Here is a 17897-nt window from a genome sequence, read left to right as displayed (position 1 = left end):
CAAAAGCAGTGTTTACTACAAGCTGCTTTCTAATTGCACATCACAATATAATAATATAATAGGAATTAAACACAGTCATAAGTGTGCATTTAAGCTGTATTTTAACAAGCTTATCAGAAAGAGGTAAATAAACCAAAAAGGAACAAATACCAGTTATTAGCCACTACTTTTAATTTCTCTCCAGCGTCTTTCTCTCTTACAAGAAGTGACTCCATTTCAGAGGAAAGTGGGAGAAACAGAGGATACTGGAGTAAGTTGTTTCAAGAGGAAGGCTCCTTCTGGCCTGTTTACACAGCAGTTAATCCAGGCCTTGAAATGTGACATTTATCTTGCTTCCAAACTTGGATATTTTCCCTGTTAATCCTAGCCTAATTTTGGATTTTCATGATCCATATAATTGCCTAATCTTTCCTGGAACCCCCTAAGCACACTGTAATTTTGATTAACACAATTTTACACGAGTCCCAAACAATATGCAGCTTTGTGAGGCGCAGCAGGAGGGGAATGGAGCTCAGTGGGTGAAATCCCTGAGTCACTGCACTCACTGGCAGAACTCCTATGGACCTGCACGTCATGGAGACTTTGTCTCCACAGAGCCCCTCCAAAAAACCATTGCTCATTACCTTGTGCAGCTGCAAACGTGGTGCCTGCAGAGAGAATCACAAGGTTGGAAGAGACCTTCAAGATCATCAAGGCCAACCCCATTCCCTGACACCTCAACTAAACCCTGGCACCCAGTGCCACATCCAGTCTTTTTGTAAACCACCTCTCCGGGCAGACCATTCCAACATTTTATCATTCCTTGTGTGAAAAACTTTCTCCTAATATCCAACCTCTATTTCCCTGATGCAGCTTGAGGCTGTGTCCTCTGGTTCTGTCAGTGCTGCCTGGAGAAAGAGCCCAACCCCACCAGATTACAACCACCCTTCAGGGAGTTATAGAGAGTGATAAGGTCACCTCTGAGTCTCCTTTTCTCCAGGCTGAACACCCCCAGCTCCCTCAGTTGTTCCTCACGGGTTTGTGTTCCAAGCCCCTCTCCAGCCTCGTTGCCTCCTCTGGACATGTCTCAACGTCCTTCCCAAACTGAGGGCCCAGAGCTGGACACAGCACTCAAGGTGTGCCCTCACCAGTGCTGAGTACAGGGGCAGAATGAGCTCCCTGCTCCTGCTGGCCACACCATTCCTGATCCAGGTCAGGATGCCAGTGGCCTTCTTGGCCACCAGGGCACACTGCTGGCTCATGCTCAGCTGGCTGTCAAGCAGTGTGACCATGTCACAGGGGTCTGAGGATGAGGGAAGAGATGAGGATCTGACTCCATGTTTCAGAAGGCTTGATTTATTGTTTTATGATGTATATTATATTAAAACTATACTAAAAGAATAGAAGAGAGGATTTCATCAGAAGGCAAGCTAAGAATAGAAAAAGAAAGAATGATAACAAAAGCTTCTGTCTCAGACAGAGTCTGAGCCAGCTGAGTGTAACTGGCCATTAATTAGAAACAACCACATGAGACCAATCCCAGATGCACCTGTTGCATTCCACAGCAGCAGATAACCATTGTTTACATTTTGTTCCTGAGGCCTCTCAGCCTCTCAGGAGGAAAAATCCTAAGGAAAGGATTTTTCAGAAAATATCATGGCTACAAAGCAGTACCCCCAGGTCCCTCTATGCCTGGGCACTGTCCAGTCACACCATCCCCAGCCCAGAGCATTGCTGGGGGTTATTGTGGCCAAAATGCAGAACTCAGCACTTGGATTTATTAAACTTCATCCTGTTAAGACTCAGTCTAATCATTCCAGGTCTCCCTGCAGAGCCCTCCTACCTTCCAGTTGATGGACACACACTCCCAGCTTAGTGTCATCTGCAGGTTTACTAATGAAAGACTCAATCCCCTCATCCATGTGGTCAATAAAAATATTGAACAGAGCTGGCCCCAGCACAGAGCCCTGAGGGACACCACTGGTGCCTGGCTGCCAGCTGGATGCAGCACCATCCCCACCACTCTCTGGGCTGGCCATCCAGCCAGTTCTAAGCCCAGCACAGAGTGCTCCTGTCCCAGCCCTGGGCTGCAGCTTTTCCAGGAGTGTGCTGTGGCAGACACTGCCAAAGGCCTTGCTGGAGTCCAGACAGACACATCCACAGCCTTTCCTGCATTCACTAGGTGGTCACCTGGTCATAAAAGGAGACTAGGCTGGTCAAACATGACCTACCCCTCCTAAACCCCTGCTGGCTGGCTCTGATACCCTGGCCATCCTGTAGATGCTACATGATGACACTCAGTATAAACTGCTCTATTATCTCACCAGGTACTGAGAGCAACACCTCTCCAATTTCTGCACAGCCACAGTTACTTCTACAGCCTTACAGACAAAGCAGGATTTGGCTATCAGAGAATCATGGAATCACTGAGGTTGAAAAAGATCTCCAGGACCATCAAGTCCAAGCTGTGTCCAATGCCCACCCTGTCACCCAGCCCAGAGCACTGAGTGCTATGTCCAGTTGTTCCTTGGACACCTACAGGGATGGGGGCTCCACCACCTCCATGGGAAGCCCCTTCCAATGCCTGACAGCCCTTTCCATGAAGAAATTCCTCCTGATTCAACCTGAACCTCCTCTGGCACAGCCTGAGGCCATTTCCTTTCATCCTTTCCAAATGCTCTACTTAGTGCCTTAGTCACCAGTCTGAATGCTTGGCTTTGGATAGAATTGCTCCTGGAGTTCTTTATACGAGTGCTGCAGCCAGGCTGTTCATACCTAAGCTGGCAATACCCAGCAATTTCTGTTCTACATGAGCTTCATCAGCTTTCACAGTCACTGCAGTGTGTCTCAGGCTGACAATAATGACAAGAGAGCTGGAACATGCCTAACTTGGAGTCAGTTGGAATAATGAGCAGTTAGAGTTATGTGGGGACAAAGAGAGTGGCAGCTAAATCCTGCCTGCTGATGCAGTAAATAAAAGGAGAAGTTCTGCCTGTCACTGCTTCCTAATGGCTCCTCCATTACCACTATCACTGGATTACCAGGCTGCTTTTATCCACTGTGGTAATTAACTGCTGCTTCTGGTATTTCTCTACCCTCACTGAGCTCAGATGTGCAGCTTCTTGCCTGAATCACAAATTATATTCAGAGAGATTGTTATGGGGAATTTCAGGTGATTTTCCAATAAGGAAAGGCGCAGGAGCACACATCAGCAAGCGAATGTTGTGATGTTTTCCAGTTTCTTACAGAACTGTGTACAAAAGAAAGGTTCTCACCTGCAGGTCAGAGCACACTTGGTTTAACTAACACAGTTTAAGTATTTTGAGCATTATTCTTTAGAGTATTGTACATTTAATCTCATAGGTTCTGGGCCTCAATCCAACATATCCACAGCAGCAAAGGCAGGAGCAAACCTCCTGTTAACAAATATCAGTAAAAACACCTGTGCAGGAGCTGCCAAACCCCTGGTTGGTTATTTCTGTTCCAAAACCTCTTGCTGGTCAAAGCTGGAAGCATCCCAAGCACATAATGGTATTCCCAGCCCCAAAATCTGTGAGGTCAAGGTGGTGACAGGTTTATATTTTGCTTCCTTTCCCCACTGATTCCTGACTTCAAACCAAAGAAAGGGTCATCAGTTCCCCACAAATCTCAGCCTTGTTTAAGCAGAGCAACAAAACTGTGTTCACACTGTGGTCTTGGGCCCCTCTTACCAAAAGGATTTTTCTTTTCTTTTTATCCAGTAGATATTTACTCCCATGGCTGCAATTTGTGCAGAGGACAAGCCAGGAACCCCACAGCAGACACACAGGAAGCCCACAGGGCTGGCAGCAGGGTTTGAAATCCACACTGTTCTTTCACTGTTATCAGACACAGCTTAAAGGCCCAGCACTGAGTCTGCTTGCACAAACTACAGCAAAACAGTCCCCATTACTACCAACCCTTGCTCCTGCACACCAAATGTTTAGAAGTCCACGATCTTTGAGATTATTCTGACTTTTCCTTTTTACAGTGTGCTATAAAGTTAAGCATTATTTAAACACAGCTCTTACTGGAAGATACCCATCGCACGCTGGACTCCATGGCAATCATCTGACCATGGCAAGGGTGTTGATTAAAAACTTTATTAGCATTCAGGGTAATCTCATAACCTGTTTGCTGAGTTGACAGATGAAAATATTTCCCTTGAAAGTCCACTACAGACATGTTTACTGCCTTAAATATTGCTAAACTGTCATACAATTCCTGCCTGATGAGAGGAATATAAAGATACTACATTTCTTATAGATACCAAGAATTATAAATACTAATTCCATGTTAATAACATAGAATCATGAGCCAGGTCTGTACATATCTGAAGATCCAGCCTGTTGCCCTCAGAAATCTCCCTTCAATAGGAGTTATCCAGCTGTCTCTTAAAGATGCTTAAAGAGAGATCCAGAGACAATGAACAGCTGAGGATCTAACCCTGATTATCTGTAGGAACTTCATTCTGCAAGAGGCAGTTCTAGCTGAAGGATATTGGGCCAAGAGACAACAAGATCTGTGTGAGGTATTTATACAAAATCTACAGTGTCTGAGAAGCAACTGGAAAGAGGAAAGGAGGCAGCCCAGAGCAGAACAGCCTTTACCAGTGTGCAAGGCCAGATCTCAGCTCTGATTTTAAGAATGCTGAGCTTTTCTTCTTGTCAGTGCTGTGAGGGCTCTGCAACCCTAATCAAGCCATAAATGATTACAGCAAAAGCCATGTGGGGAATAATCAGAGACTGGACTTAGGCACAAGTAATTACTGCTAAGTTTTTGAGCACTGGCAGTGTTTTTTGATCCCATATCAACCCAAACGTTCTTACTCTGACTCTTCCTCTTTTTGTTCCTTCAGGCTCTCAAGCAGAGATTCCTCCAGGACTTCCAGATCTTCCAAGGGAATTCTCAGCAGCCAGCTGACACGGCAGATCAACACCCTGGCTCGAGCATCATAGGATCCTTGAGGAGAGAAAAGCCCAGGAAATCAGCCTGATCAGTCTGCTGCCACAGTTTAGTTAAGGAGCAGAGTACTCAAGGAATGTGTCACCTTCCCCCAGGTCCTCCTTTTATTCCAGGAACACGAGAAGAGACTGATAAATGGAAAATCCTTCTTCCCTGCAAACAGAGCCACCACACCAGGTAATGCCTCTGTGGCACGAAAAGGATCTCAGATCCTTTGGTCTCCATCCTCTGGGGTAGAAGCCTGCTGGCAATTTTGCAACAGGGAAATGCTGCAGCAGGACTGGAAATATCAAACATGTCTGTGTGGGTAACTGGGTACAGCCCACCTCAACTGGCATTTTGTAAAAATGCAAAAAAATCCATGCAAAAACTTTGTCTTCTCCTTTGGTGGCAGCAAGAAGCACTCAGGAGTGTAAAGCTGCACACTAGCTCCCCCAGCAGCACCACGGACAAATGTTTGCTTTTACACTCCCTGCTGGAGATGCAGCAGTGCACTCAGACAACAGCAGATAACTGTTGTTATCTGTTATACTCAATACTCCTGGTTTTGTAAGCAGGTGTTCTTCAAGAAAAGACATCTTAGAAGAAAAAATATCTTAAATGCTATAGATTTTAAATTATTTGTGCCAACTCTTGCTTTTTTAATGTGTTTCTCTCAGCAGCATCTACTACTTCCTGGTGTTTGGCTTTTATAAAGGGTTCTTGGTGCACTCTGGGATGGAAATTTTTCTCAAGGTGGGTGAAGATACCAGCAAGACACAATTACAAAGAGTGTTCGTGATACCCGCTGCACGTAGATCAAACAGGGCATTGGGCAATCTATTAGGGTTGTTTATTTATTACCATCATTACCAAGATACCAAATCAATTCCATAGCTTTAAATGACACCCTTGGTCAGGTTTGTGCGTAGTTGAGAAACGAGGACAGGATTTATCTTCACTCCTTCCCGAAATGCGGCACGTCCTGCAAGGCCAGGCAGGGGGAACGAGCCCCCTTCTTTTTTCTGTCTGCTGACACTGCTGGGTTCCTCCTCACCAGCCTGGTGGGAAGGCAGCAAGGCTTGGAAAGAGGTTGCTCCTAAATTCCAGCTTCACAAAATAAGCGGTTTTGCAATAACTGACTTGTCAATTTTCCATTAAAAATAAAGCAAGAACAAAACTTGTTTTGTTCTGCAGTGCAACAGGGTATCAGCAACCAGTGAGTTCTTTCCTGTAAGGACATGTTAAAACACTGAGATTTAAAAAATGCAAGTAGTGATAGAATCCAGGCTTCTTTTAGAAATGAACATTCTGTTCAGCAGACAGTCTTTATTTCATTAATTTTATCAGACTAATCCATGTAATGGATTGCAAGCCAGAGAATTGTTTTATGTGTAATATAATATATGAGAAAAATCACATTTATTTATAATGGGCTTCACAGGACACTCTGGAATTTATACCCTGATTTTTTTTTTTTTTTTTTTTTTTTTTTTGTTCTTTTAGGCAACCAGCAGAAACTATTTTAGGCTGAGATTTTCATAACAGCTTTACTGCCTTCCTAAAGGAAGAGATCACCTGATTCCCTGGAAACACTGGAGAAAAACCACCCCACTCCACCATCATTTACATCTGCTTGGCAATGGATGGTGGGTGAAGGTAAGGAGGTGAAGAGCTGTTTAATTTTCAGTGGGTATTATGAACCATTCCTAAAAGAAGAGTTGTTTTTCCTGAAGGGGATGCAGGGAAGGAGTGTGCAGCTTTTGCCACAGAGGAAGCTGAGATGAAATAGGATAGCACCTTTTTGAGCACTTCAAAGTATCAGATGTAAACTCAACTACATTATTTTTACAAAGAAAAAGTAAGCTTACCATCTTGAAGAGAGAACGACAAAAGGTCCTAAAGAGAGAGAAAAAACAAATAATGTTCAATTTAAAATTGATGATGTAGGTCTGGAGGGATCAAAATTGAGGCATAAAACCCATCACACTGACTGAATTACTGCAGCAGCTCAGTTCATAAGAGGGAAGCAGAAAGTTCCAATTCAGTGAGGCAGCACAGAGCAAAAGCAGTCCAAAATTCTCTGAAGGCCAGTACAAAGGGCTGGACAGAAGAAGACAGTGCTTGGTATATGCTAAGGCATCCTACATTTTTAAAATTTTGTTATGACCCTGATCTTACACCAGACTTTAAAGTTTGGAGGAGCAGGGCTCTAATCCTCCCACTCTAATGCCTTCTGCTCCCTACAGTCACATATGCATCACTAACAGGTTTGAATGTTCCTCTAATGGCCCCTATTTTCTTTGGCATTCTGGGAACTCACAGCCTTAGGCAGTAAGGCTGAACTGGCATGAAGTTCTTTTGGATTAAGTGAGTTAAAAAACCTCAGAATTTATGGACATCTGTCAATATTGAGGGACTTGACTCCTGTGTTGGCTCTTTACCATAAAAAAATGGAAAAACAAATCAATTCAATAGATGGTTTCTATGGTTAAATCCATGAAAAAGAGGCCAGTGTTTTTACAACTGTGTTCTCCTCTTTTATTGCCACTGGACAAATTCTAAGCTCTTTATGTGACTACATTAAGCACCAGCTCAGTTGAGCTGCTTCCCTCTCCTACACACAAACACAGCACAGCTGAATTTTACACAGAATCCTTTCAGCCCCCTGGGAACACAAAAAATGCAGCCAAAGATGTAGGAAGCTGCCAAAGAGTTTATGATTATTAGTCCTGTAAGCTCCCAAGCACAGTTTGTATAGTAAAAACGTCTCTAACCTGAGAGTCCTACACATGAGGAGTGCAGAATGCAGAACAAACCATCCTGAACCAACCAGAAGAGAGACAAACTGCAGGCTGCTCCCCAGGCTGGCTGGTGGGGTGTGGGAATTGGAGGCGCCAGTACAGAGGGAGGGATGTAACTGGTTTCCCAAAGCCTGAATACTGGGAGTGCCCAGGGATCAACTATGTGGGCACCATCACCTCCTCCTGGGGGGAGGGTTGGCACAGAGGTGTCAAAGCCCAGCAGAAGGTGCAGGGCTGGGAGCCTTGAGCAAAAAGCTGACCAAGCAAAGGGCCTTGAGTCTGGAATAAGGTGAAGCTTGTGACCTTGTTGCCACAATTTTCCATGGACTGCCATAAGCAGCCTCTGGAAGAGGTGATGGCTTGTGGGCAATAAACTCTCCCTGAGTGAGGCTGTGACTGAGGTCCTGCCTGCCCAGTATCACCTGTGGCACCTCATATCACACCACCCCACGTAAATCTGGCCTAAGCATGTACACATGTGCCTTTCAAAAGGTCAGGGAGGCACGTAAGTAAACAGGTGATAAACAGCAACAACTGTTTTTGCAGCACCTGTGCCAGTTAGCAAACTCAAATTTAGGCTGCAGTTTAGGCTGTGCTCGTATTGCACATGCAGGCAGCTGGAATCCTACCAGCAGTGATTAGGTTAGTTCACAACTGGTTTGTTTTCCTCCCTAAGCAGCAGTTGTTATATTGCAGCCTTACTGTGAAGTCAGTGTTTTGAATCTCCATGAAAACTCCATGACAAGACAACCACCCATATGACTGAGAAGCCTTACAAAAGAAGGGAGTCTTTATTCAGTCTTTGCCAGCTTTTTCTGAGTTGATGCAAGTTCAAAACCCACTTCCTTAAAAACAGAGAGGCCCAAATCCACATTACAGTGAATGTGGGTAGGAAACCACTGGATTATGGGTATTCCAAGTATGCTGAGAGAAAAAACATATTTATAATAAGAATTTTCAACATGTAATCACCTATCACAGCTTCTACACCTCTTTTATTACATTGCCTTCCCATACAACACCCATAGCCTGCTATGACTACTATCTTGAAAGGATTCAGTTACCACCATCTGCCTGTGTGTTAGTCATCTGCAATGACACAAAAGACACAAAGATAACAATCCATAATCCTCAGATGTTCACTGAATCAATGGTGAGCTCACATCTAATCTCCTGACTTCATGGATCATCTCTTCAGCTCCTTTGACATGAAGAGCTTTCAAAAAATGCAGCATTAGTGCCAGAAAGGCCCTGCACTGAACATGCTGAGCAATTAAAGCAGATACTTAATAAACAGTAAATATTGCATCACCAGCTGCTGAATACAAAGGAGCACTAGAACCATAAAGCAAAAGATCAATAATTCATAAAGCTTTGTCCCCTAGCTTGTTTATTTGCAGGTAAGAAGGAGAAAGCTGATCTCAGCTTATCGTTGACGTTTGCCACACACCAGGGTTTTTTCCAGACACACCTCTGCTGCCTTGCTCTACTGAAGTCTTTCATTCTGCCTCTCCTCTTACAAAATCAATCATCTTGCCCACATGCAGATGACTGTCTTAGGCATTGCTGCTGTGGCATTAAACTGATAGTTATTCCTTATCTTTGCTTTCAACTGATCAAAGTTGTCTATGGTTTCTGTATTCCACCAAAATCCAGGGGATATCCTCAGTTTCCTGTCAGGGCAAACTCCTGTGTGCTCCTGCAGATCCAGAGCCACATGGAGGCCTCATGCAGCACAAGCTCAGAGCAAGCACAAGCTAAATTCCATCCTTAATAAACTCAGCAGCAAAGCAGGAAAACCTGCCTCAATGCAGGGAATCCATCCTGAGGCAGAGAGAATGAGGGAAACTGCAGGAAGCACATCAAGGCAGAAAGAATGAGTGTGGATGTATTGAATTTGAGGAAACAGCATCCAAAGAGGCACTTTTATTTCAGAAGATCTGCTCTAAATTATTAAGATTAAGAACTCTGTTGCTGTCCTTGTACTATTGTAGGACTTTGGGCACTGGAACATTTGGACCAGGAGCAGATCCTCTGAGGCATTTCATGGACTGACAGGAGAGAGAAAAAGGTGGCTGAAGAAATGGGAGCCAGTCAAGGTGACCAGAGCTGTTCACTGCTCTCTTATCTCCCCATGCACAGCCGAGTTCTCACATCTGCTGTTCTCCAGGCCATTGCTCAAGGTGAGTGTGTGATAGCCCTTACTCAGCCAATATCAGAGCACTGGGTGCCCTTGGGGTGTCTGGCCCAGGGTGACAGTGCCCACGTTCCATGGGACACCAGCAGCAGCCTAATGCTCTCTTCACCCTGCATGGCATAACATGAGGTTGGATGAGGAGAGATCTTCCCCAGCAAAAGCAAATGCTGCCAAAATGCTTCACCTCTTTTACCTTTCCACCAGCTTTTACAGCAGAACATTATGGAGCAGTCCCAGTTTCACTTCCTCAGTAAAAGAAAATAAAGTCACAATAATTTCCTTCTGGTCAAAATGTACTTTGGGAAAAAGACTTTGGAAATTGTGCTCTTGGAGCATGTGTGTGGAGGTGGTTTGTGATACATACAGAGTGAAGGGGCTTTCAGACAAGTGAGAATCGTGTCTACTGTGTTCAGGGTGTCACTAAAATCTATACAACATGTGTATGGATGGAGACCACTGCAGTAACACAATCAAAGTAAAAACTTTCTCAGTTCTCTGTTCTGTAAAGTGAAACCATCAAAGACACAACTCAGCAGACAGTGACCACGCTTCATGTTCATAATTTCCATGAAGTCTTTATGGATAGACTGCCAGTCTCCCTACAGCTGCTTATAAATAAATGCCTATCAGAAATATTGGTTTTATTTCCCTGACTGCATAAACATCACTTCAGCTGCAAACAGACACATATAGCAAACCTCTTTTGCAAAGCAAACAAGGGCGAGGGGAGCACATGGACTTACCTGGGTAATGAGAAGTGGATTTTCTTTCAAGATGGGATCCTTCAGCAAAATTTCAGTGAAAGTTTCTGTGCCCTCACCTCCCAAGCCATCAGCAAAGGCTGTCATGGCAGGTAAGACAGCATCAGGCAGGTCCAGCCACTTCACAAAGCCCTTGATGAATTCTGTCCTGAAGGAGCTGTAAGGCAACAGAAGCAGTTAAGGCTTCACAATTGGGTATTTCAAGGCTTTACAACTGGGTATTTTTGGAAGTTTTGAGCAGTCCTTGGTTTCAAACATCAGTTCAAACAAAAATCAAAGCATCAGGAGTCAGATGAAGGTGAATTGCTAAACCAACTGGCTAAATAAACAAGGAAATAATCTGAGTAGGACTAGACCTTGCTTCAGAACATGCTCTGATGTCTGCAGTGTTAACAGATCTGTTCTGTGCTGAACTGTAAAAGCCTTACAGGTGCAAGAGAGAAAGGCTCTTCCACCCCCGCAACTTCAGAGGACCCCGCACAGAGTGTGACACCAGCTCTGGCTGAGCCACCACCCAAACTCCCCCTGGCCTGCCCAGGCCTGCCTCCGGCTGTACCTTTGCTCGTTTTCAGGGAACAGCCAGGCGAGGGAAATCCCGCAGAGGGCGGCGTACGCGAACCTGCCGGCCTCGGGCAGCCTCCGGCCCAGGACAGCGCCCGGCTCCCTCTGCCCGCCGGGCTCGGGCTCCTCCCGCCGCCTCCCCTTCTCCTCCGCAGCCATCTTCGCCTGCGAGGTCAAGGAGGAAAAAGCAGCAGAAAAAAACCAACAACAAACAGTTGGAATCCAGGAAGTGAGGAGACAAATGGCCTTTGTTTTCACTGCCACACTTGCTGCTGGAATACCAGATCCCGCCTGTCTGTTGTCCCCAACACACTGCTGTGACCAAAGAAGACACAGGAACAGGACACAGATGAACAATTCATCCAATTGTTCATCAATTCTCAAACTTTGCACAAAATTAGCTGACAATAAATATCTCAACCTGCAAAAGGACAAGTTCCCTTTGGGATGCAAAAGGACTGGGCTCCATTCAGGCCTACCAGTCCTACACTTACTGCAAAAATAACATGAAAATAAAAGTTCTGCCCCTGGTGCAGGGACCAGTACAGCTGCCTGGGAAATAATTTTCCTTTTCTCATCCTCAGTCCAAATTGCTCCTGTTTGTTTTGCTGACAGCATTGGGAAAGTTGAGTCCAGCTGCAGCCTCTGAGAAGGACTTGGATGTGTCCCACAGTCATTGCTGAGCTTTGTTTGTAATATTCCTCCTCTATACAACCTACCACTGCTCTTTCCCTAAAAATAAGATCCCTGCACCACACGGACTGTAAGCTGGGCCAAGGGATTATTTTTTAGACTGTAGATGTGCACACACTTCCAATTGATGGGCTCCCAGCTGCTCCCCTGATGGTGCCAGCAGCAAACTGAGACCTCAGACAGAGGTGACAGCACTTAGCTCATTTCAAATTCAACCTGGGTAACAACCTGGTCCAGGGCTCACTTCCATCACCTGAAATTTCTACTGATTACCTTAAGATCCAATCAGTTTCTAAGAGGCCCAAATCACCCATTTCATTTTATAGTTCAAATTAAAATGTTTCCTTTCTTCCACACCCTGGCTAAATAGGAATTAGGAGCCCGTGACACTACAAGTGACTCCCAGGGGATGCCGACCATTTATGGATCATTTTAGAGCCCTAAAAGAAAAAAACTTCAACAGGAGCTGCTCTTTTTAAAGAGAATTTATTATCTGCCTGCCATCTGTCATGGTCCTTTAGGAAAGGTGTCTGTCCTGCCTTCACACTCAGAAACCCTAAACATCCAGACTTCCAGATCAATTTTCCCAGGAATAATCTAACACTAAAGTTCCAATAATTTTACAATTATTTGTCATGTCTGCTCACCTCTGGTCACATTATAGGAGACAGCACTGAAAATAAAACCCCCTTCCCTGACAGATTTATTGATCTCTTAACTTGGGCTCGAAAAGTGAAGCAGCTAAAAAAGATCCGTGAGCAGTACAACTGTTTAACCTAATTTCCTAATTACATCAAATATGGAGCAATAATGGAGCAACACCACAGTGGCTCCTGGCATGCAACAAATAATTCAGAGTGCTGAGTAGCTAAAATACCCAGAGAAAGTTTCTGGAAGGCTTTGCTCTGAAGATGTTCAGATCAATGTACTTCCCTCTACACAGGTATCTTTTTCCTTATAAACAGGTAGGAAAAAATGGCCTTGGGATTTTCAGACATACAACATAAAAAAAGGGCAGTGTGTGATTTACTAAAGAAAACTTGGGACAAGAAGTTTTGCCACAAATCCAAGATGAGGGAATTGAGAGTTAGAAACATATTCCAAAAGTTATTTATTCCAAAAGTTTTTAAGTCTCATGGCACCGGAATTCTGATTTCTGCCTCAAACAATGTTCAGCAATCAACAGCATTGCCATAATCTGTCACTTGAAAGAGAATTTTTTATCACTTTCAGCTCTCATTTTTCAAACAAAGCCCTTTGTTTTCTTGAGAAATTGTGTATTTTATACAGCAAATAACACAATCCTGTTTGGAAAGCTGAAAGAGAATTCCTTTGGGGATCTAAAGCTTTACGATACACGTAAGCTGAAAGAGGAAATAGAGACAGGCTGGCATCGTGTTTGTACTAAACTGTGACAAAGGCAACCAAGCCATCATCTCCACAACCTCCCAAAGTTAATGAGGCATCTCATTAACTCCAGAGGAGCGATTGTAGGTAATTATTCAGACGGGGCTGGCCAAAGAGTTCTGTGTAAGGCACAGTGGGGACAGCACAGCCCAGCTGTGGTTACACATCACACACAACGCTGTGACTGTGGAAACATTTGGCCAAATGAGATTTTTTGGTGACCTGCACACGGCTCCAGAGGCGCTGGGAGCACCACAGCCTCTGCTTTCAATCTGTAGATACGAGGTATAAACACGGAATGCCGTTAATTCAGTTCTGTCTCAATGCAAGAACACATGAATGCGTTATAGATGGGCCACAGGATCAGAGCCCGAGGGGACAGGGACACGAAGCCCAAAGCTTAAGTAGTCGGAAAAGTGAGCGTGTTTAATTCAGTTAATCCTAAGGCTGGCACAGCAGCCGCTGAGAAGCGATGTCCTCACAGTGAAGTGAGCAAAGCTGCGGAGAGGGAACAGCACATTGAGAAGCGAGAAGGCAGCACCTCAGCTGGGGAAGCTGTGAGGGCGGACACCGCCACAGCCATGCCCGTGCTCACATTTACCACAAGTCCTTCACGTCTGAAGTCTCTGCGGCTCCAACACAGGCACTTATTTACGGAAAGCGGCGCTTCAGGCTACGCTGAGGGGAGGGAAGCAGCTGCCACAGCAAGGGAGCGGCCTGAGGGAACGGTCCCGCCCGCTCGCACCTCAACCAGCGCCGCTGCCCCCGCACAGCCCCTCTCCCACCTGCCCGGTCCCGACCTGCCGCCGGCCCGGCCAAGCACCGCGAACCGGGAACCGAGCACCGCGAACCGGGAACCGAGCACCGACTACCGCCGCCAGCGCCCGCCCCTTCCTGCCCGGCCTGGCCCGGCCCGGCATGGCCGCCGGCGCTGCGCCATCGGCGTGGGGAGGGCGGGAGCTGCGCCGGGCTGAGGGCATGGAGGGCACTGAGGGGATCGGGGAATATTCTGAACTGGAAGGGACCCGAAATTATCATGAAGCCAAACTCCTGAAGTGAATGGGCCACAGAAGGGATCAAACCCACTATCTCGGTGTTGTCAGTACCATGCTCCAACCAAGCGAGCTGATCCCAGGATCGCCTGAGGGCATGGCGAGGGATGAGGTGATGCTGCCCAGCCCCATTTATCTTTATAATTCCCTCTCTATCAGGGCACACTGTATTACCCAGTCACTGTCCGAAATCAGGAGCTAGCTGGGTAAGGTAAGCAGGGCATGGGACTTCAGAGCTGAAATTTTCTTAACAAAATGACCAGCATGAATTAAACCTGAGTGCAGGCAAATCCTTTACATTTTGGAATAGGATCATATTCCCATTAGCCTTTTCTCCATAAATGTAATTGCCGCTCAGAGTCTTGCATGGTTATTGAGCCTAATTATCTTGTCCGATGGGAATGTGTTCAAAAGATAGCAGGTTCCAGAGCCTCATGACTGCCACCAGCACGGGTGAACTCTGAATCACCTGGTGTTAATGGCTCTCAGGCTGAAAAACATTTCTGTGGAACTGCTGAAGGAAAACTTGGAAGGTGCTGCACTAGAACTCTGTGGATCCATAAGGATTCTTTCAGAGGGCCAGTCTCATCCTGGAAGTCACATTTCTGTATGCTGCCCTTTCCTGTTGACCTTTTTTTTTTGGCTCTGTAGAAAGTAGTGTAATAAAAGAATTCTTTTGGAAGGGCAGGGTGAAGAATAATAAGAGATTTCACTGGGCATGTTCATTCTGTTTTCATTTCTTCACACCCATGTGCTGAAAACATACATGGGCTTGCAGGATCCCTTGTGGGATGATGTGTTCAGGCCAATATAAATCAATTTGTTACAGACCCTTACAGTACCAGTCACCCACTGGTGTTAGTGAAAGGAACTCGACAAGAATATTCTCTGTGAGCTTTAAGACTTGCCCAGGGTTTCTAAAATTATTTTCAGTGCAGCTAAATATCTGATCCAGTCTTTATATTTGGAATAATACAGTATTTGGGTTTAAAACTACCTGCTTTTTTTCTGGTTGGTTATTAGCAAATGTCATATATATTCTGCAGTAAGCTTGTTGCTGTCCAAAGAGATGAGAAAATCCTAAGGATTTGTATCCCCTGAAGGCTCCTGTTCCTGGCAGAAAACAAAGCTGTGTTTTCCAAGACTTTAGCTGCACAAGATCTCCTACCCTCTTAGTCTAATCTATTTATCTGCTGTGAGACACTCTGTGTATTTATATACTGAGCAACTGCAGGACATCAGTTTCCATTCTTATCAAACACAAATATTTACCTGATCCAAGGTCTCCTGAGATCCTTAACACTCTTAAACATGCAGTTTAACTAGAGAAATCTATTTTTTCCCTCAGTTTAATTTTAGTTGGGTTTCAGGGTGTTTTCTTAGCAACTAAGTTATTTTTTAAATGAAGGAACACTCCAACACTTTACTGCTTTGCTTTACTCACCAGCTCAGCTCTGCAGACTCTCTAATACTGTCAATAAGGAAACTAGGAATTGTTTTGACATAGTCAATGAGGAATTGAAACCAAGAAGTCAATGAGCAATTCATATTATTTAAATTTAATGGAGACATTCCATTTAAAAATATCACACATGGTGTGGCGCAGCAGTCACTGGATTTCTGTTTACCTCCGTGAGCATCTTCAAGGGCAATGTAAAGGGGGAAAGAAGAGAGGTCCTGCAGGTTGCCAGATAAAGGAATTCAGGTGAGAGGAACTATTTCAGTGCTAAATAAGGTGGGGAATTTGGAGGGTCATGAGGTTTTTGAGCCTTGCCCTTTGCAAGCCACAAACCAAGATCAGGAATGTTGATTTTGCCTCTTCCTCTCCAATTTTGTATGTAACTTCAAATGACATCAAATGACATCCCCTTTCCCCATCCCCGCCAGGGACTGAGGTGATAATCTGGGTTGAAAAAACTCTTTTCCAAACACCCACTCCCTGATTTAGCAGCCTTATTTCCCACTCTGTCCCAAAGAAAGGTGTCCTTGTTTTCAGAGTGGGAGCAGCAACCCCGGGGTTTTGCAGGACATCACCTCCCAGGTGTCCCAGATAACATCCTGCAGGGCTGATCAGGAGGGGACACAGACATGAACAAAATAGCAAAAGCAAACCAACACAATTACAAAAAAAAAAAAAAAAAAGTGTGAAAACATAAATATCAACATATAAATAGTTCATTTTGTTTGCAGTAATGAGATTTAACAACAGTGTGCACTGGCATTGAGCCAGCTCAGCCAACTGTTGAATTTATTCTCTGAGAGATTGTTTTTAGGTCCAAAACTCCCTGGTGTGCCCAGCGTGCACCCTGGCCCAGTCCCTGATCTGTGGGACAGGCAGGTTAATTGTCTCAGGCCACAGTAACAATGTGGATCTCCTTGTCACAGGAGGCAGGGGAGTCCTTCTTGCACCTGCAGTGGAATTTAGGAGTGCAGCAAAGCACCATAGACATGAGCAAGCCCAAAGTAAGCAGGAGACAAATTACCCACTTCACGGTCCCCGAGTACATGAAGGGGAGGATGAGCAGGGCGAGGATCACCCCGAGCAGCAGGAGCAGCAGGAGTCTCTGCACAGCCAGGCTGCTGTGTGCTGGGCTGCTTTCCTCTGCGTTCAACACGTCCTGGCTGCTCTGAGTCCAGCTGTTGTTGCCATCCAGCCCCATGGCACAGATGTACACCTCAGGGTTTGAGTCCAGGCTCTCCAAGCGCTCCAGGATGTCTTCTTTGTTCCGGAGTGTGCGGATGAGCCCTCCTGACGCGCAGGTGGCTTTTCTGCAGAGAGGGCAGGTGATTGTCCAGGTGCTCCCCTCTTTCCTGAGGATCAGCTTGAGGCAGACGGCGCAGAAGGTGTGCTGGCAGTCCAGGAGCTTTGGGACTCTGTAGATGCTGTACTTGTTGAAGCAGATCATGCAGTCCATGTCTGGGGTGGCTGTGTCCGAGCACTGCAGGTTCAGGTCCAACGTGCTCATTTCAGGAGAGTTTGTGTCCGTTAGCACAGCAAGCGGCTGTGAGTTTGGAGAGTCTTGTTCCAAACCTGCTGCTTTAAAGGCAGCAGGACTGTCTCTCTCTGTTCCTGAAGGTCTCTCCATTTCTTCAGTACACTCTTCAGTGAATCCCACTCTCTTTTCATGTTTTGAGTTTTGTGTTACGGATCCTGCTCTGCTCATTTCTGCAGTACCTCCTGCCACGGGCGCTGGACTGTCTGCCTCAGCCTGCAGTGCTCCAGGAGCTGACAATCTGTTTTCCTTGTTTGGCTTGTCAGTGGATTTCTCCATGGAGATAAACCTTGGTGCACCTTAGCTGAAGGATTTCCTGAGTCTCTGGCTCCTTTTATGTGTTGCTGTATTCCTGCTGTATGCCTGATTGATTAGTGAGAGCCTTAAGCCAGTCATGCTCTTACAATATGATGTTTTTATGACATGGGGACCAGAGTTAATGATTGACTTCCCAGCCAAGACAGTTTACAATGACTGATAATATCAGT

The 17897-nt window shown here is 45.4% G+C and overlaps 2 protein-coding genes across 2 annotated transcripts in view; both read right to left on the bottom strand.

Moving 5' to 3' along the window:
* Positions 1–11438, bottom strand: part of TMCO4 (transmembrane and coiled-coil domains 4) — a 36209-nt gene extending 24771 nt beyond the window's left edge. The window contains exons 1-4 of the mRNA XM_058818796.1: positions 11260–11438; positions 10686–10860; positions 6813–6840; positions 4827–4959 (exon numbers count right to left, since the gene is read on the bottom strand). Coding sequence (XP_058674779.1) covers positions 4827–4959; positions 6813–6840; positions 10686–10860; positions 11260–11423 — 500 coding nt within the window. The 5' untranslated portion in view covers positions 11424–11438. The remainder of the gene's footprint in view (positions 1–4826; positions 4960–6812; positions 6841–10685; positions 10861–11259) is intronic.
* A 5326-nt stretch (positions 11439–16764) lies between these two features.
* RNF186 (ring finger protein 186) lies at positions 16765–17688 on the bottom strand. The gene has a single exon (XM_058818920.1). It carries the CDS (start codon positions 17686–17688, stop codon positions 16765–16767), a length of 924 nt encoding a protein of 307 aa, XP_058674903.1.
* Positions 17689–17897: the final 209 nt, after the last annotated feature.

The sequence above is a fragment of the Ammospiza caudacuta genome, chromosome 22 (assembly GCF_027887145.1).
Source record: "Ammospiza caudacuta isolate bAmmCau1 chromosome 22, bAmmCau1.pri, whole genome shotgun sequence".
NCBI lineage: Eukaryota > Metazoa > Chordata > Aves > Passeriformes > Passerellidae > Ammospiza > Ammospiza caudacuta.
Note: the sequence above shows the minus strand (reverse complement) of the source record. Positions and strands in the feature narration are given on the sequence as shown.

What these genes read in the sequence shown, in the direction of transcription:
- RNF186 (XM_058818920.1), bottom strand. Translation starts at nt 17,688, where the DNA reads ATGGAGAAATCCACTGACAAGCCAAACAAGGAAAACAGATTGTCAGCT.